A 20,451-nucleotide genomic window follows, 5' to 3' on the forward strand; every position below is an offset into this window, starting at 1 on the left:
AAAAATTTTTTTAAAGATTTTATTTATTTATTTATTTGACAGAGAGAGAGATCACAAGTAGGCAGAGAGGCAGGCAGAGAGAGAGGAGGAAGCAGGCTCCCCGCTGAGCAGAGAGCCCGATGCGGGACTCAATCCCAGGACACTGAGATCATGACCTGAACTGAAGGCAGCAGCCCAACCCACTGAGCCACCCAGGCGCCCCAGTAAATTTCTAAATTTTTAACTTTTTCCCCACATATAGCAATACTAGATCTCTTCTGAATGATTCACATTTATATATGATATTAATATTGTGTATATATATATATATATATATATTTATACACAATTTCTGAACATTAGGACAGCCTTTCAACATTTACAGAACAGTGACACCAGAGGCTACTGTTTCATTCTGTCAACTTAAGCTTCAGCTATGGGTGATAAAAAAAATACGTAAGACCCATCCCCCATCACCTTTCTCCCTCCTCCCAATATATCTTTTCTCTCTGCTTCCTTTTTACTGTCCATAAACTTTGAAGGATAAGATCCAGAAATGCAAGAAGAGATTAACCATCACACAGAGTCAGATAGAGAAGGTTGTCAGAATTAGACGTGTTATGCTAGCCTAGGCTATACTTCGGTAAAACAAAAAAAATAATACCAAATCCTTAGTAGCCATATCAGTCCTAGCCCTGTCAGGAAAACACATTTGAGGAATTTGCTACAGAGCATTGATGATTGACATTTAAAAAGAAAAGGGGGTGGGAGGAGAAATTAACCAGGGATCAACATAGCCACTCCGAATTTAGCAATAGCAGGAAGCTGCTACCAACCCATGTGTTAAAGGGACTTAAGTCAGATGTGGTGTCACCAGGGCACAAAAACTAGAGCCACCCAGCTCTATCCTTGCTTTTGGGTGAGGGCTGTCCGCTAGAAGCTGGGACCATAGACAGAGCTGTTATCCCTGGGAACTGGAGCTGTGCAGAAGCCACGGATGCCCTCTTAGGAAGCCAAGAGATCAGGGGAGAAATGAGCTGGTTTCTGTCTCCCTCCTTCCTTTAATCTCCCTCTTAATCCTCAAGGTCCAAACTTAATTATGAGTCCGTGGGCAGCAAGCAGCCTGGGGAACAAGGTTGCCTGTGATAAAAAGCCAAAGGGAAAAAAGTACAGATAGATATGAGAACATATCAGCAGTTGACCAGCACCGTCCGCCCCTCTGCCACTCAGCACCTCTTCTTACCTTTTACCCACGCAAGAATAATTTCAAATAATTTCAATAATTTCAAATAATTTCAATCCGTATCTGGATGTGGGGTTAGCTGTTTGTGTTTTAGCAAGCATTCCAGATGATTCTACTGTACAGTAAGATTTGAAAAGGTTAGACTTGTAAAATGTTAAAGATTAGCTATCAAATTGTATGTTTTGTGTTTCATTTATACTCCAGACTTGAGTGTAAAACAAAGTGAAATTCCCAGAATATTGAAATGTTGTATCTTTTATTTAGTGTTGTTCAACAAACATTTATTGACCTAAGTGAAATGTGTAAGTGAAGCACCTCAGCTGTAATCATGATTCTGGGCAATGTGAGATTACCTTGATTTATTATGCCAAGCTAAATTAATGTGTCTAAGTTTCTCAAGTACAAGGAATAATCTGAATATTATAGATTTTTGGCATTCTCAACAAACATAAAGGTAAAAGAAGATACAAGATTCTTAAGTTAACATGTGAATGTTTTCCCAACAGGAGCTATAAATTACTGCATAATTAAATTACGACTTATCATTTCTGTTTTACAGACATCCAACTTTGATACCATGTACATGGCCAGATATTCAAATGAGAAATCCAAATACTCATCCAAATATTTCACTTAATTTCGTTCAAACATATGTGTATTTGCAAACATTCAGATGGCTGAGGAGATTTTCACATATTACCCATATGTTTGGGATTGCATAGACATTAAAGATGAGTAAAAGGTATTGGCAGTATAGGAGAAATTATTTTATAATGCAGGACCACCTTAAGGGTGGAAATGTTCCAGAAAGAACAGATAACAGTGAAATTAAAAAATGACTAGCTGTCTCCAATTTTTCTCTACCCATCATTTTTTTTTTCCAGTCAGCCTCTATTCTACATAACTTTACTAACACTGGTTTTGTCAGGGGTTTTATATTGTTAAAGCCAATGTTCAATTCTCTGTCCTCCTCCTGCTTAATCTAGTAATAGGTTTGACATTGTTAGTTTTTCTCTTTCATTACTCACTTCCAGGCCACCACACTTTTCTGTGATTGCCTCTACTCTCTGGCTGCTACTTTTCAACCTCCATTACTGATTCTTCTTTATCTTTTTGACCTCCAAATGTTGGAGCGTCCCAGGATTTAGTCTATGGATGTCTACTTTGCCCTTGTTGAATAGTCTCTTTGCTTTAAATACCATCTATTCCTTACTGACCTCCGTACCTACATCACTAGCCCCTTTCTCTTCCTGGGTCTCGCATATCCTGCTCACCACCTCAAACTCTACTCCTGATATGCCCTTAAAAATTTACCTTTCCTACAATCATCACCACCTTAGTTTTTAATCAATTCTAGCTTTTTATGTTGCATTGACAAAAAAAAAAAAGTCATCCTTGACCCTTCTCTTTTCCTTACACCCCACTTTTAGTCTATCAGAAAATTTCACTGGTTCTATTTCCCAAAAATGTGCCACCAGTTCCCTCCACCCGTCTTGCTACCACTCTATGCAAGTCCTTGTTATTCTCACTTATAGATTATGGCAATAATGTCCTTCTGGCCTCTTTGGTTCCTCTCTCAGCCTCATTGAGTATTTATCACTGCAGCTGAAGTGATCTTTTAAAAAGGAAAGCAGGGGGCACCTGGGTAGCTCAGATGGTTAAGTGTCTGCTTTCAGCTTAGGTCATGATCCTGAGGTCCTGGGATCAAGTCCCGCATCGGACTCCCTGCCTTAGTCAGGAGGTTGCATCTCTCTCTGCCTCTCTCTCTCTCTCTTTTGCACCTGAATAAATAAATAAAATCTTTAAAAAATAAATAAATAAAAATGGAAATAAAACCATGTATCTTCTCAAACTCTTCCAATAGGCCTTATTTCTTTAGTAAATGAAAAACCTGAGTTCTTACAATGGTCTCAAAGGTTCCCTGTAACCTGGCAACAAATCTGCCCTTTGACTCTCCTCTCCTACCTCTCTCTCCCACGCTTGCTACACTCTGCCCCACACTGACCTCTTGCTGTTTCTTAGACATTTTCTCTGCTTTAAATGCGTTCCCTTTATATGGCTCCTTCACTCATCTCTTTTAAGTCTTTCCCCAAATGTCAATTTCTTTCTTATTTATTTATTTATTTTTCAAATGTCACTTTCCTAGTGAAGCCTTCCTTGACTGCCATCATTGAAATTTCAGTCTCCCATGCCCTGGTCCCCTTCTCCATAGCATCTACCATCATCTAGTGTACAGTATGTCGTTTACCTTGTTTGGCTCTGTCTCTTCAGAATGTAAGCTCCATCTCCTTGTCTATATTTTGACTATATCCCAACTACCAAAAACAGTATCTAGCCCAGAGCTTAGCCTCCAAAAATATTTGTTGAATGAATGAATGAATGAAATAGATGAGGTCTATTGAATGTTTTAAAGAATCAGAGACTAATTGGGATCTTGTAAATAATCTAGACTATTCCAAGAAACACTCTTTCTGCTGGTAATTACTGGGCAATAGTAGGATTCTATAGTGAAATGGTTTTGGAATTCATATTGTCACTTTGAAAGTTTTGAAAAGGCTTATAGCCTGGCCAACCAAGTTGTTATGTAAAGGAGCAGAGAGTAAAGAATTCAGGCTTTGAGGGTCAAAGGATGTTTGTTAAAGACCTGTACCCCTGGGGCTAATAATGCATTATATGTTTATAAAAAAATTTAAAAAATTACTAAAAAAAAAAAGGATGTCTGTTAAAATCAATCAACTGGATGCTGCCATTGTAGTACAAATTAACCCATAGACAAGGTGTGAATTAATGAACATGGCTAAGTTTTAATAGAATTGTATTTACAAAAACACATAACTGATTGGGTTTAGGCCGCAAGTCATAATTTGCCAGTTCTACAGTGTCTAAAGCTATTTAGTTTTGTTGAAATAGCATTTTATTGCCATATATATATATATATATACATACATACATACACACACACACATATATATATAAATACTCATGAGCATCTTGCTGAAGAAATGCTCCTCGGAACATAGTTTAACCAATACAAACTTCGTGAATGGGAGAGCAGATACTAAGTTGCATGTTTCCTGACCCCCCACTTAAGGGCTTCTGATCTTAATTTAAAATAGCAGATTTAAAAACATTTGAATATTTCCAGCAGCACCTTTATTTTCTCTTTATAATTTCTACATGCTAATAAGTATAAACTTATTTTCAACTCACTGCAGAAGAAACTCTGATGTACTTTCACCTTCAAGCTTTTAATGCTCTCTGATGTTGATAAAAATTTAAGAGAAATTTTTTTCCCTGATATGTCTCTAGAAGCACTCCCATGACTTTTTGAAAGGAAAAGTGATGCAAGAAAGTATTCAGTTTTAATTTTTCATGTGCAGGTGAAACCACAGGCATAGACTTCTAGTGTCCAGTAACTTCTACACTAGATGGAAGCAACAAATACAAGCAACACCACAGGTAACAAAGACAGACACACACCATCACATATGTCCATACAAATGGCCACCTCCCTCAGTATTGACTTCTATATCTTCTGTGTTACTTCAATATCCTCACAGATTAGATGCATCCTCCCAACCCCGTTAGCCTTATCCTGCTCTAATTTACATAGGAAAATCTAAGATTGATTGGTCTTTTTGTCATCCTTACATTTTTCTGCATTCTTTCCTTCTCACGGGACCTCTTCTATATATAGACAAAGTAGACTAGGTTTTGCATTACAGATTCTACCACTCGTCAAAGATTGGCTAGACTCCCACTAAGCCAGGCTGATAAGTCTGCATAAAATGGCACAAAATCAAAAGATATGAATTCAACTGAAAGCTCACTTAAGTGGATCACTTGATGTTTTGAATGCCTCCATTTCATTATCGACTAAATGAGAATAACTAATACGTATATGCCAGTACTTCAAAGTACAGTCTGCCATTATCTCACCAGAGAAAGGAAGTTAATTTTCCCAGTGTCAGTTTCTGGACTGAGAAGATGTCACATTGCACTTACGAATGTGAGAGTGATGGATAAGATCATGACAGTGTGCACTCTGAGTTTCTCAAGAGACTTCTATTTCTCCTGTGTACAAACAAGTCAACTTATTGATCCAGTCAAAAGTGATTGTAAAGCTCTTCCTATAGTTTGAAACAACCTGCCTCTTTTGTCCATTCAATACGCTCTTTTCTTCTATCTCATCTGTATCCCTTCAAATAACTATCCATACTAACTTTAATGAATTGTTTTTGCATAATCACTGCTTATCTGATAATCTTTTTAAAAAGCTGGGGCTCTTGGCTGGCTCAGTTGTTAAGTGTCTGCCTTCAGCTGAGGTTGTGATCCCAGGGTGCTGGGATCAAGCCCCGCATTAGACACCCTGCTTGCAGGAAGCCTGCTTCTCTCTCACCTGCTCCCTGTTTGTGTTCCTGCTCTTGCTCTCTCTCTCTCTGACAAATAAATAAATAAAATATTTTTAAAAGTGTATAAATAAATAAAACGTGTGTATTTCTTTGTGGAATACTCTGATAGAGATGAAATCTTGGAAATCATCACCCCTAGGGTGAGTTCATTGGCCCCACAGTAAGGAGTAGGGTAGATACTAAAAATCTGGGTGGCTCCGTGGGTTAAGACTCTGCCTTCGGCTCAGGTCGTGGTCTCAGGGTCCTGGGATCGAGTGCTGCAGCAGGCTCTCTGCTCAGCAGGCAGTCTGCTTCCTCCCTCTCTCTCTGCCTGTCTCTCTGCCTCCTTGTGATCTCTTTCTTTCTCTGTCAAATAAATAAATAAAATCTTAAAAAAAATCTTAGGGCTCACCTTCCCTTTTGGAAATACATACCACCTACATTAATACAAGTCTCCTATGACTCCAGTTAAATCCAACAAAGAGCCTAACAATTGAGGTAAATAAAAATTAGTTCCAACTTTGAATTAAATATCAAAGAGGAGACAACTAGCAACTTGTGATTTAACTTTTTAAATCCTTTTTTTTCCAACTCTCTAATTCACTCTACTGAGCATGCCACTCTGTCAGACATTCACTACCTACTATTCTCCTTTTCTCAACCACAAGTGCAAGGTCTTTTATTTTATTCTGGTTTATAGTTTCCCCACCTTTATTTCTTCATGTTTCCAATTCAGCAAAACTAAACTCCAGATAAAGCAGAACTCATCTCTGACATCAGGTAAGGGGGTGAAACTCAAGACTCGGGGATAAAATTATCTGTATCAGGTGGGTCAGAAAGAGAAGTCTGGCAACATCGTAAGTTAATCTGTTTTGTTGCTATCAATAAGTATATTAGAATCCTAGGTTATAAAACTAGAGCTCACTTCAAGTCAAAAAAGGGACTATATGAATAAAATAAAATGTAGAACTTTTATTCTTATTACCTCTTCCCCTTTTATTTTGGAGCCTCCTAAAGCAGCTTTATATCCGTAATCAACTTCCTCTCCTTTACCTCATCTATACCTTTCTTGAAACCACAAGAGTTCTTTATTTTATTCTATAGAGTATGAAATATTCAAGATCTCATTCTTCCTTGCCTCCAGGAGCCTAAAGAAGCCATGCCAAGACCTTGGCTATTGGGAAAATAGCCTGTCTTCTTGTCTGTCTTCCTGCTTTGTTTTGGCTGTGATTCCGGCAATGTGATGGTCAGTCCCTCCCATGTGATCCGAAAGTGGAGGAGCATGGAAGTGCTGGACTGTTCTTTCTTAGACATGGCCTTGTTAGAGATCTGTGTCTCCATGCTGCCGTTTGGCCCTGGCATATTTCACTGGCAGCCTGGCTGGTACATGGTCAGGGAGGTGGGGCATTGGAATTACCTCAAAAGCTGCTTCCCTTTCTTTCCTGAGCTTCGAGAAATCTGTTCTGGCTTTGGTTTTCAGACTTTCTGTGTGTAATGTGTGTTCTCAACAGGACTTTTCTTGCTCTCCTTCTTGTCAGAGTAAAATACAGGGACTTGGAGGTTACCTTGGGAAAAAGAAAAGGCAGCCACTCACCTGCCTTGAGTGCTAAGGACCGAGGCCACTTGCTTAACACAGGCACGACCATTCCAAGCAGTACAACTGAGGTCACAAGAAGACCGAGCTGGGGGGCAGGGGGTGCCAGGGTAGCTCAGTCGCTTAGGCTCCTGACTCTTGATTTCCTCTCAGGTTATGATCTTGAGGGTCATGAGATTGAGCCCCATGTTAGGCTCTGCACTGAGCTTGGAGTCTGCTTAAGATTCTCTCTAACCCTCCCCTGCTCACATTCTCTCTATCTCCCTTAAAATAAAATAAAATAAAATAAAATAAAATAAGGAAAAAAAAAAACCTCAGCTGGGGAATCTGTCAAGCCCCTTTTCAGACTCAAATTTTCTATTATCTGTGCATAAAACTATCTCAGGTATGTGAGGAAAGTAAGTTTTTGAGAGTCATCTCCCTAAAAACCATGCCCCAACCCTTTGATATGACTTGAAATTGTTTGGAGATTTGGATATCAATCATGACTGTTCTCTTAAAGAAAATGAAAATAGGAAAAAAATATTAATATATTATAATTCTACTCTCTTCCCTGCACATCAGGTCCCATGACCTTCAGTGTAAATTAGTGAGTATGGAAATTCCTAAGGATTTTTAGCACATTGTTTTTAATATATTTTAACAATTACGTTTAAAGTTTGTCTTTTCATTTGCTATGGGTGATGCAACCTTGAAATTCATTTAAAAGTGTATAGGTCAAAAATATTATTCAGCTCTGTTCAGGTGGGGAGTTTGATATTTGATTTCTTATATTGCCTTTTCATAAATTGTTAAGTTGGAAATACAATTTAAATAAAGCCAGTTTCACTGGGGATTTTTTTCTATATTTTTCAAGATTTTACAGCATTTGAAAGTACATAATTTCCAATTTTAAGACATCTCAATGGCTTTCACTTAATTGCATTTGTTTGCTAGTATATTTAACTATAATTATTTCAGAATTAATTATAGAGAAGATTTGATATCACAGAATATAGTACTAACCAAGATGGACTGTGAAAGTATTCTTTATATGTTCATTTTTCATACTTAGAGGTACAGGCCTTTCTAACTTGTTTCTCTTTTTTCTTTGTAGTTGTTCTGGATATTACTAAGTAACAAATTATGCCAGATTTACTGATGTAAAATCAGAATCATCTTATTTTTGCTCACAGATTCTGTGGGTTAGGTATTCAGACAGAGCATGTAGGGATGGTTTATATCCCCTCCGTGATATCTGGGACCTCCCCTGGAATGAAGATTGGTGGGGAGGGGTCACTTAAATGGCTAGGAACTGGAGTCCTCTGCAAGCTTCTGCACTCACATTCTGGCATCTGGGCCATGCTGACTCAGGGCTGGACTTGGCTGAAACCATTGAGTGGAGTACCTGAACATATGGTTGGACTTCTCCCAGCTTAGTGCCTGGGTCGTATAGGTAAAATCTCAAAAAAGGGAAGACAGACAGCCAAGCTCCAAGAGAAACAGACAAGAGCTGCATAGTCATTTATGACCTGACCTTGAAAGTGATGTAACATCACTTCTGCCATATTCTGTTAGTCAAGACAGTCACAAGCCCACCCACATTCCAGGGGAAAGTACATAGACTCCATCTCTCAGTAGAGGGAGTGTCAAAGAATGTGGAGCCACGTCTTAAAACTATCACTGTAGAAGTGATGTGTGTGCTGCTTTCCAGAGACATTCTTACTTGCCTTTTTCTCACCTCCAGAGCAACAATACACATTTGTAATATGGCTAGCAAATGTTAAAAATGTCTAGATAGGGGCACCTGTGTGGTTCAGTCGGTTAAGCATCTGCCTTCACTCAGGTCAATTATCCAGGGTCCTGGGATCAAGCCCCAGGCTCCCCACTCAGGGGGGAGTCTGTTCCTCCCCTCTGCTCATGCTTGCTCTATCTCTTTCTCTGTGTCTCAAATAAATAAATCTTTTTTTAAAAAAATGCCTATATAACCATATGTTTTACCTTAACATGTTTTTTATTGCAAACTACAGAAACCCTAACTCAAACTGGCTTGAACAAGAAAATTTATTTACAAAACTGAAAATTCCAATGATAAGGCAGGCAACCTTCAAGAAGGGAAGGTTGTTTGAATGGCTTCACAGTATTGAAAAGACACTTTCCAAGCCTACTTCATCACTCAGCCACTCTTGGTGTTGACTTTATCCTACATCAGGTCATCTCATGACTAAAGGATGGCAGGCATGGGCAATTACCCACATGCTCAACCAGAGATAAAGAGGATTTTTCTTCGCTCTTCAACATTTGAGTCCCGAGTTCCACTCAGCTGGCCAGGACAGATCACTTGCATACCCCTGAAATAATTGCTGAGGTCACAGTCAAGTTCTGACTGGCTTAGTTTTAAGTCCCCATCCCTGAACTTAGTCCGGACTCCAAAGGGGTTGGGATTGTATCAGTTGACTTCAGAGTGAAGGTATGTACTGACCCCATGTAAGTTCTGTGCCTGCTATGAAGTGTGAAATGGGTGGAACAGGTACTGGGAATTCAGCTTTCATTTCAGTTTCATCTTGAAACACTCTCTGGCAACATGAAGTCACATGATCATGAGGTGATGAAGCTATTGCCTTGGCCTCATTAACGTCACAGATCAATCAGCTAAGAGTTTATGGTCCTATTTCTATTCACTGGTCAGCAGCCCATCCTTTGATTAAGGTCAATGTCATATTAAAGACACCCCATCTAACAGAACAAGGAGAAAATTGGTATAAAAAGTGACTCTGAATTTGGCTATTCTGTGCCATTGGGGAGTGGTAGGAAACCGTTTACAGGGTTTGTGAAGGTTTGTGATTCTGATCTTTGTTTGCACCTATACACACCTTACTTTGGATAAATTCTGACTTTTGCCTGAGAAAGTAGACTTGCTATCTGAGACTGTGAAAGCTTTCCTAAGAACTACTAATGTCTTCCTCTGTTTTTCAGAGTTGACACAGAATTTAACAATGTAGGCACTTCTGCCAAGACTTTTATTAATTGTTTTTCACTTCAAGCCGATGAAGCATGGCAAGGTTATTGTCCTCATTTTTCAGTTGAGAAAATAGGGACAGAGGGTTAAGCAACTCACCTAAGACCACATGTCGGAGCAGGGACAGAGTTGGCATTGGAAATCACTTTCCAGAAATCTTGGCTCCGTGCTTCCTTTAAAAAAAAAATAATGAAAATTTCAAACAAAAAAAGAACATCATAAAATAATAAACACTAGGGAACCCATCACTCAGCCTCAGAAATTTTGTAGGAAAAAATGTAAATACAATGAAAAACCCTTTTGTACCCGTTCCAGTTCCAATCCCTTACTTTCCCTTCTCTGAGAAAATCAATATCCTGAATTTGGTATTTTACATTATCATACATGTTTTTACCCCACATGTATTACCCATAAAATATATGGTATTTTTGCTTATTTAACTTTATATTATTACTGTTACTTTGCATGAGTCCTATAATTTGTATTGTTTTGCTCAACATAGTTTTTACTCTATACTCATGCCAATATATACATGCATAATATAGCATGCTTATTGATTTTCTCCACTATATAATATTATATTTTATGATTATATATCAGTGTATTCATTCTCTTTATGAACATTTAGATGGGTTTTTTCTGCTGTTTAAAATGATAAACAATAGTGCAATGAACATTGTTGTACACTTCATCTGTTTACTTTCTTGAGCTCCATTTGAAAAGAATGCTCTTACTGAGATAGGGATGGAGATTCAATTACCCTGTCTGAATTCTGTGCTAGAGTAATGCAGGAGTGAGTAGACAAAGCAAGACTTATTGGCTAATTTACATTTGAAGAGAATCATTCTAAGTTTAAAAACCAATCCATATTCCCCATTTACTAGGATTTTCAGTTGATTTATCAGAATCTATCATTATATCTTGAAATCTCCCTTACTAATCCAAAAACTAGTACTAATGATACTTCCTTCTAGAACCAGCCCTGAATTTCTGTGACCTCTGGGGTTTTTGTCAGATTGAAAAAAAAAAAAAAAATACTGGCAGCAACCAAAGAATTGAATTGCTAGAGATGTGCTCTGAATAAAGCAAGTTTTATCATTATAGAAATAGAAATAGTGGCCTGAAAATGTTAAGAACATCAAAATATCTTCCTTCTGAAAAGCATGCCATGGGAAGAAGGGTGCCTGTCTATCCTAAAGTGCTATCTTTATGGAGTAGAAATACGCAAAGGATGACCATTTATTTGACTTCTGTTTCAGATCCTTATAGTCTGTTTTAAATGACTGATCTAAAAAAAAATCCTCATGTCAACAATGAAACTAAATTATTTTAAGAAATCGTTGTACTTTATTCTGGAGTCTCAGAATTCCGAAGAAGCCGGTTCATTGTGTTATTACTGGAACTGCCTTTTAGTACCACCAGCTAATTGTGAAGGTGCTAGCACATATTTGGGGGAAATTGCTGGTGTAGGAATTTGGAGACTGGATATTTTTTTACTTCCTCTGACTATGAACCCTGGGAAAGTCACCAAAGCATCTTAGACATGGGGTTGCCCTGAATCAGTAATTTGCAAATTTTTTATGGTGACTCCAGGTTGTTACATCAATTTTGAGGATTAGGACAATAATAATAAAAATGACGGTCACCATCACATGGAATAGAATGGAATATATTCAGGGAACAGTGTCTGCAATTAGGATAAATATCATTTCATAAAATTCTTGTTACAGAAGGGCATGTATGTCCGTGCGTGTGCACATAATGCTGCAGGTGAAATTCTTATTCCGTATTCCTTTCAAAAACATCTGAAAGCCACTTATACCAGGTGACTTCAGAAAGGACCTCAGGGGAGCCCCTGAGGTGGCTCAGTCAGTTAAGCGTCTGCCTTTAGGTCATGATCCCGGGGTCCTGGGATCAAGCTCCATGTCAGGCTCCAGGCACTGCAGACAGTCTGCTTCTCCCTCTGCCTGTGCTCCTTCCCCTCATCCTCTCTCTTTCTTGTTCTCTCTGTCAAATAAACAAATGAAATCTTAAAAAAGAAAGAAAGAAAGAAAGGACCTCAGGGACCTCTAAGATATAGTTATATCCCTATTTAAAATTCCTAGTTGCTCCTATTTTTTTTTAGGATGAAGCCCATATTCCCAGCATAGCAGAGAAGACCCTTCATAATTCCTGCCTCTGGGACCAGGCCTTGCAAGGACATAGTGAACCATGAGCTCCCAGCTTTGACAGTACTGCTTCATTTCACCATGCATGTGCTGACATTTTTCCCTGGGCCTCAAATGCTTTCTGTAGCCACGAAGCATTATCTTTGCTAGAAACCCTTCCCTACCCAACTATTCTTTATAAGATGGCACGCTCCTTCCCTTGGGTCTCTATTATTATTTTTACTGATTTAATGCCGTAGCCCACAGTACACTTTACTATAGTTAATGATGGTTTAAAAATCTGTCTTCCCCTACTGAACTGTGAAGACTTTGAGGTCAGCTTTTTGTATCCTAAGAATTTGAGTTCTTTCCTTTCCTTATGCATATAGTGTGCTCTCCCTTTTTCTCAAAATAACTTTATTCTTTAAAACAGCACACATTTACTTTAAATTGTCTCAAATGACACGAAAAGGCAGTTGAAAAATCATTCTAAATCCTATAGCCTAATAATGACCGATTTCTCTCTTTGCCTACATGCCTATAGAGAGACGTAAGCATACACACATACACACACATAATTTTATACAAATAAATTCATTCATTGATTTGTATTCATTGATACAAATAAATTCATTTCATTGTTATTGACATTTTTCCTTCCAATAATGTCAAGGACACTTTCCCTGTTAATGGTATACCTGTACATAATTTTAAATGGCTGCTTAAATTTTAATTCATTAAAAATAGTGATGGTAGACCTGACTTCCTGTTCCTTTCATTCTGACTATGAATTAAAAAGTAGCATTATTGTCCTTACTTTCTTTGATCAGCTGTAGAGTCTTGAGCTAGTTTTTTAACTCTCTTCAAGGCATTCCCTTATGCTTTCTTCCCTTTATCTCTGGACTGTGTCCTATTAAACTTTCTGTATATCAGAGAGTCCATCAAGCAACATGATGTTTTTAGTCAAACTTTGTCTTTCTTAAGAGAATCATCTATAGTTACATCATAAGGGTTCGACTTCTGATGGTTTTTCCATTTAGAAACTAATATAGTGGAATCATGCATGTATTTTATGTAGATATTTTTAATCTCATCACCCTACTATAGGAATGCATCTCGATTGTACCCGACCTTCTCCTATTCTGTGGTTATGAAATTCAAGATGACATATAACTGTTTTCAATGGATATTTTTATTTTACCAACCATTTTCATTCTTTGGCAGATAAAGATTGCTAGTATAGTTCATCAGGATACTTCCTCACTCTCTGGTGCTAAAGTCAAGAACTATTCAGATGTATTATTTTAATAAAATGAAACATCTGGTACAGTTTTGAAAAGTACAGAGTCACGCTATGATTACAGCTTATTTGTGCTGTGTGTGAGTGTATGTGTGTGTGTGTGTGTGTGTGTGTGCACAATGTGTGTGTTTGTGAGAGAGAGAGAGAGAGAGATATGATTCAGGAATATATCAGTTTTGCTTCACTGTTACTGGACAGCCTACACACAGTCCATGTTACTCTTATAGATTTTCTCCTGTTTATAGCCTCAATTAACACTTAGGAATTCATCATCCTTTGGGTTGTGGATTCAACATTAGAGCACATTTTCGTACTGTACAGCATTAATCCAACAACTCTCTTAGAAAGACTTTTTGTTTCCATATCTATATTCTGATCTTGACCCCATCTCGCCAAGTGTCAGGGACATTTGTGTCATAATGTGCGTTGCCTTAGGTTTTAATACAAAACATGTGCCATTTGTGACCTATGCTTTAGTTATGAGTATGTAGAGATCTGAGCAATCAGTCATTTCCTGCTCCCTATCTAATTATCTCATGTAATTAACTATCACCTCTCATGTTTTCCCTCTTTCCATGCCTTACCTGTGCTCCTTAATAGCACTTCTTCTCAGCCAGGATAGATTTTGCCCTCAAGGAACATCTGGCAATGTCTGGAGACATTTTTGATTGTCGCAGGAAGGGTACTACTGGTTTCTAAATTGTAGGGGTCACTGATGCTACTTACCATACCACAAAGCAGAATATAGGTCCATTCCCCGCAACAAAATGTTATCCAAGCCAGAATGTCCATAGTGCTGAGGTTAAGGAATCTTGCTGAGAAACTGACTCCATGTATTTTATTTGAGCCTCCAGATTTCTCCACTCCTGAGGTGTTCAGTTTAACATACCCTCTTGATTCAGACTAGCCACTTAGTAGCAGAAAGTGGTAATAGTAAGATATAAAATTACATCTCTTGTCTCATCTATGTCATGCTTTGGTTGAAGGGAGGCAGCAGCCATTATCAAAAATGTTTCACTTGTTAGTAAAATAATAGTATATGAAAACTGGCATTACCACAGTAGCACAGAATAGGTAGAGGAGGCGACTGAGGCATATTTCTAAGGAAAAAATAATGCTGGAGAGATTAATAACTATGATTATCCTCAGATTAATAAATATGATTATCCTCAGATACTCTCTGTTCCCAATGCTATTTGTTGTTATGGAAATTCTATTCATACATATATTGAGCAAATCTCCATAGGCAGCTTGATACTAACACGATCTCCCTTTCTTTCTCTTTTTTTCCCCCAGACATTTCACATTTTCAAGAACAAAATGATTTAAAAGGATTACTAGAAAATCTCCATCAAAATATCCAAGCCAAAAAAAGAAAGAATGTGGAAATCATGTGGCTGGCTGCAACGGTAAGCATTCTCCAGCCAGGTCTTTGCCCCTGTCACCATGATGATCAGCAAACATCATGGAGTGTCACTGTGTAGCATCCAACCTCTGCACTTGGTTACCAGATGTCATTCTCCATTATCCAGGGATTTGGGTATTTTCAATGCTGTCAGTAGTTCTATCAATATGTTAGAACACAAGATGGAAGAAAGTGCACTCAACGAGGAAGAATTACCTATTGGTTTTCCTGTACATTTCTGGATGTCGTTTGACACTTTGTGGCTAAAATGGAGTGTCTGTGATTATCTTTTGATATTACATGTTGTGAAGTCAGTCACCCATTTCAATGAGGATTTTGAAGTGCTGCTCTAGAGACAAATGGTGGCAACAGAATGTGGTTATCAGATCTCTGACTCACAGCCTCAGTAAGGCTCCTGGACATCTTGTTCAATTAATGAGCTTGTAAATGCGTTTGTTAATTGAGATATTAGCATAGAATTTGTTACTGATGTATTGCTCTTGGGGTAATGAGCTACATTTTCTCTGGTTCTTTCTCATTTAATGACACCTTCAGGGCAGAAGTTCTGCCTTATTTCCCACCCCAGGTTGCTAGCGGAGTGAGGGAGAAAAACACTACCTGTTATTTCTGAAACTTACTGGCAACCATTCAGGCATAGCGCACGTGAACTTACCAATTTTGTTAAGCATTCAGACCTAAAGATCCTTTCCTAATGAGAGGTTTTTTTCATCAGAGAAGCCTCACATTGGAGATCTTTATGATGATGGCCATAATGAATGCCATATTTGTAGTTCCTGTACAGTGTTGCTTGTGCAATCTGGAGTTCAGTCACCGATCTCCTGACAAAACTCTATTCACTCTGTATCAATAGTGTTTAAAACAAAGCCTTGCCCTACTACCAGTGTTCAATTATAATCCAATATTACTTACTCTCTTCTGGGAAAAAGGAATGGATAATTTACCGTGAGTCTATATAAAATAATTCACCAAGAGTGAGGCAGAAGAAAGCTACTTTAGCTTCCCTTCATGCCCTCTTGGAGCCCCAGGGAAGAACATCAAAGTAACAATATGAAACATTGCTTTCAGGCAGCTCATTTACCCTGGTCCCATTTAGCCCCATACTGCATTACAGGAGGGTTGTTTTTAATAGTTTTTTCCCCCAGTGTGGCTTCTCTTTATATCTTCAAAGACTGCTATGGTTGTTAATTCTCACAAAAATCTCACAAAGGTAGGTCATGAGCTATTTTTGCTATTTTACTAATAATGGGATAACGGGAAGGTAATTTGATCATTTACTAAGGCTTTCTGACAACTTAGGAACATATAACTATGCTGCTATACATATCATGAAGTCGTGTCAATGGATAAATGAAGGATGTACGTGTACAAACACAAATGTATACTTTCTCTTAGTCTATGTAGTTTTACCATTTGAATATATTTTAAAAGTTTTCCCATAAATCTCATTTATTCCTAAAAAGTCTTTTTTGAAACTTGAACACTGACCAAATATGGCTTTCTCAAACTTAACTGTGGAATGGATGATTGACTGCCTTGACACATACACGGCACCCATAATGTGCAAATTTAGCATTATGTAGGAATACTGACTTTATTATTACAGCATTTCTGTAGCTGATACTTCAGTTTCAATATCCTCTTTGTAAAAATCCTCTTTGGACTTTTAAAATGAAGAAATACAGAAATTTCTGTTGACATTTTCTAAAAAGCTTTTATTTGTCTCTATTTCATTCTCCTCTCTTTTAAAATATTATTTATATATTACCGTATTAATATTTTATATTCTATTAAAAAATACAAAACTATTTGCTTTTGTCTTGATTGAGTTTTAAAAAATAAAAAAAAAATGAGAATTTAAAGAGATCACATGCCAGTCAAGCGTGTTAGGTTCATATGGCTCAAAGGAACTATAGAAATAGGGAAACCAAGACCCAACCTGCCCACTCTGATTAAATTGCCCCTCCCTCCTCTTGATGTTAAATTTAGAATATTAAGCATCCTTAGTAGAATAGTTGGATATAGTAGAGACAACACATTTTAAAGAATATTCATTCTTCTTAAAAATCATTATCTTGGGGTGGCTGGGTGTTTCAGCTAAGTGTTTGCCTTCGGCTCAGGTCTTACCATAGGGTCCTAGGACGGAGCCTTACTTTGGGCTCCCTGCTCAGCGGGGAGCCTGCTTCTCCCTCTCCTCTGCTTGCTGCTCCCTCTGCTTGTGCTCTCTAGCTGTCTCTCTGTCAAATTAATAAATAAAATCTTTTTTAAAAAATCATTATCTTGGGGCGCCTGGGTGGCTCAGTGGGTTAAAGCCTCTGCCTTCGGCTTAGGTCATGGTCTCAGGGTCCTGGGATCGAGCCCTCGTTGGGCTCTCTGCTCAGCAGGGAGCCTGCCTCCTCCTCTCTCTCTGCCTGCCTCTCTGCCTGCTTGTGCTCTCTGTCTGTCAAATAAATAAATAAAATCTTAAAAAAAATGTTTAAAAAAATCATTATCTCATAAGTGGTCATTGAAGTCAATATTTCATTATTATGAATATAGCCAAGATTTTTTTGTTTTATATTAAAATTTCAAAAATAATCTTTATTAAAAGGTTAGAGGCTTCCAGATGAAAAAAGATTTTATGGTGAAACCATGCTATCGTATTTCTCTAATCACTTACGTTGGAAATAGTGAGAAAGTACTAAAGGTCTAATAAAGACTTGTAAATCCTAGCGTAAGTATCAGAATCACAATTAAAACATGTAAAAAACCCTTGATAAACTGTGTTAGTGTATCTTTTCATCAAAGCAGATTAACTGTTAAGGGTTCCTTGATGGGAGGTAATAAAGTAAGACTTTATCATATCATATTAGATTTATTTTAAGTGCATGTTGATTAAGATTATTGATACTAATGTAGTGTTGGTCTCTCATATCAGAGCCCTGCCATGGGACAGGGAAGTGAGAGGGAGAAAGGAATGGTATTATTCTTCTGCTAACCATAAGGCAATGAGACAACAGATTATTATGGCTCAGAGACTTCTCTCTTGAATTACATTGGGATAACAAAAAGAAAGACTTTGCAAAAAGAAACAGAATAGAAAGGAAGCTAAAGACTTGGTGTTTGGCATCAGGCCAAATCCACATTAGCACCAATGCTCTGTCCAATTGTGCGCAAGTTACTTAACCGAGCTAAACCTCAGTTTCCTCATCTGTAAAATAAGAAAGATTACATCTTCCTCCAGGATTCATGTGCATTTATTAAAGGAGCAAATCTAGGGGCACCTGGGGGCCTCAGTTGGTTGAGCATCCAACTCTTGATTTCGGCTCAGGTCATGATCTCGGGGTTGTGGGATCGAGCCTCGTGTCCAGCTCTGTTCTCAGCTCAGAATCTGCTTGGGACTCTCTCTCTGCCCCTCCCCCTCTCACATGTGCACATGTGCTCTCTCAATCAATCAATAAAATCTTTAAAGAAATGAATAAAAGAGCGAATCTATATGAAATTTATTAGCATTATACCTGGTACAGCAGATATGCATTTCACAGTGACCCTTTGTTGTCCTTATTCTTACTCATTGCATTGATGAGTGGCTAGTGGTTCACTAACTGCTACACTAGTGCCATATAAATGTTTGAAATCTCATGACCTCAAGCCCAAACTCCCAAAACTCCCAAAGGATTTTTTTTAATTAATTAATTTATTCTCAGAAAAACAGTATTCATTATTTTTTTACCACACCCAGGGCTCCATGCAATCCGTGCCCTCTATAATACCCACCCCCTGGTACCCCAACCTCCCATCCCCCCCCCCGCCACTTCAAACCCCTCAGATTGTTTTTCAGAGTCCATAGTCTCTCCCAAAGGATTCTTAAAGGCAAAGTAAGAAGATGTTAGCTATTTCGGATTCAAAGCAGTGTCTGTTCCAGAAAATACAATTGTATTTTCCCTTCACAGTTAAGGTGTCTCTCCTAAGCTGTGACCTTACTGTCATCCACTCTGGCTAGGGCTGGCTCACCGCCCCCCTACCCCGACCCCCTCAGGGAGCACGGCTGCCTGTGCTGGATATTTACCATCGCATAGGGCTGCCACAACCCCACGCCTCGCACATCACATACAAAGAACTAAATAAATTCAATCTGTTCCACCAGCTTTTGAAATGAAACGATAATGTTTTTCACTCGCTAGGGCCGATTGAACCAATTGATGATCATAAATTAACATAAATTTGGAGTGTTTAGATAAGAAGTGTTTAGGTGAGTCCGACACTTCAGAGTCATCTGCGGCTGAACAATAAACTGTTTGTACATCTGTGTTGCAGATCTGTCGCAAACTAAATGGTATTCGTTTCACCTGTTGCAAAAGTGCCAAGGACAGGACGTCCATGTCGGTGACCCTTGAACAGTGCTCCATCTTGAGGGACGAGCACCAGCTTCACAAGGACTTCTTTATCCGAGCCCTGGATTGTATGAGAAGGTAGTCCGCATGTCTTCAACTTTCTTTCTTTTAAAGACATTTTAAAGTTTGGGGTCTTTTGGTTTCCAAATACATATTTTACTGGCAGACTAAATATTTAGTGACTTCCCTGCATTTCCTTGGCTTATAGCTCATGGCATGAAAGATAAAATAATGTTAAGTATTCCCCCTACTCATTTTAGGCAATAAAAGAGAATGTGGCTGGATTTTGATAATAGCTTATTAACTCATTTAGATCCAAGTTTTAAAGGGCTCTGGTCCTTTCGTGTGTAACGTTTGAAGAACAATTTCTTTGTGTATTAGTAATTATGACTATACACAAAATAAAACTCAGCCATTATCCAAAAAAAAGGTCTCCTAACCACAACGAACAGGTGATCTTCCCAATGTCTTGTAAGGTCTCCGGGTCGGTCACCTCCTTCCTAAAATTATTTTCACATCACCCATCATAAAGATGGGATGACAAGGATACTTTAGAATAGAGAATTAATGTTGTTACTCTGCCGACATTTAGAACGCTATGCCTGAAGTCATGTCTCTTGATTCATTTCCACAGTAATTAAATCTAAAGTCTAAACCATAATGGGAAGGAAAAAGTGTCTCATTCACAGTGTCTGTCAGCAAGGACATGCGTTAATTAAAAAGTTAAACGAAATTGTCCTCTTTGCTGCAAAGCTGGCTCAGAAGCACACCAGATAGCATGGGACAGGCTCTCTATTTCCAGAAAGGAATGTCCTGTGATGCTGTGGAGAGAAATGCTTCTTATCTGGCATATCATTAACCTCCCCCCTCCCTTTTTTTAATGGCTGCAGTCTTTCAGTGGGGCCTGGAAGCTTGTCTGCACCTGCTCTGTGCCTGCATGCTTTCCCCACTACATGAGGGATTTCTGGAGCTTTTCTGTTTCCCCATTTCATGTCTCTCGGCA

At 38.3% G+C, this 20,451-nt stretch overlaps 1 protein-coding gene across 7 annotated transcripts in view; it reads left to right on the forward strand.

Annotated features, from left to right (window-relative positions):
* Positions 1-20,451, forward strand: part of INPP4B (inositol polyphosphate-4-phosphatase type II B) — an 830,572-nt gene that overhangs the window by 764,874 nt on the left and 45,247 nt on the right. For 6 of the 7 annotated variants that reach the window (XM_044268013.1, XM_044268017.1, XM_044268010.1 and 3 more), the window contains 2 exons: positions 14,949-15,061; positions 19,372-19,526. In XM_044268013.1, the coding sequence (XP_044123948.1) occupies positions 14,949-15,061; positions 19,372-19,526 (268 nt within the window). Of the gene's footprint in view, positions 1-4,602; positions 4,671-14,948; positions 15,062-19,371; positions 19,527-20,451 lie in introns of those variants that run through there. The other variant, XM_044268014.1, reaches the window with a different exon arrangement.

Source organism: Neovison vison, chromosome 11 (assembly GCF_020171115.1).
Source record: "Neovison vison isolate M4711 chromosome 11, ASM_NN_V1, whole genome shotgun sequence".
Lineage (NCBI taxonomy): Eukaryota > Metazoa > Chordata > Mammalia > Carnivora > Mustelidae > Neogale > Neogale vison.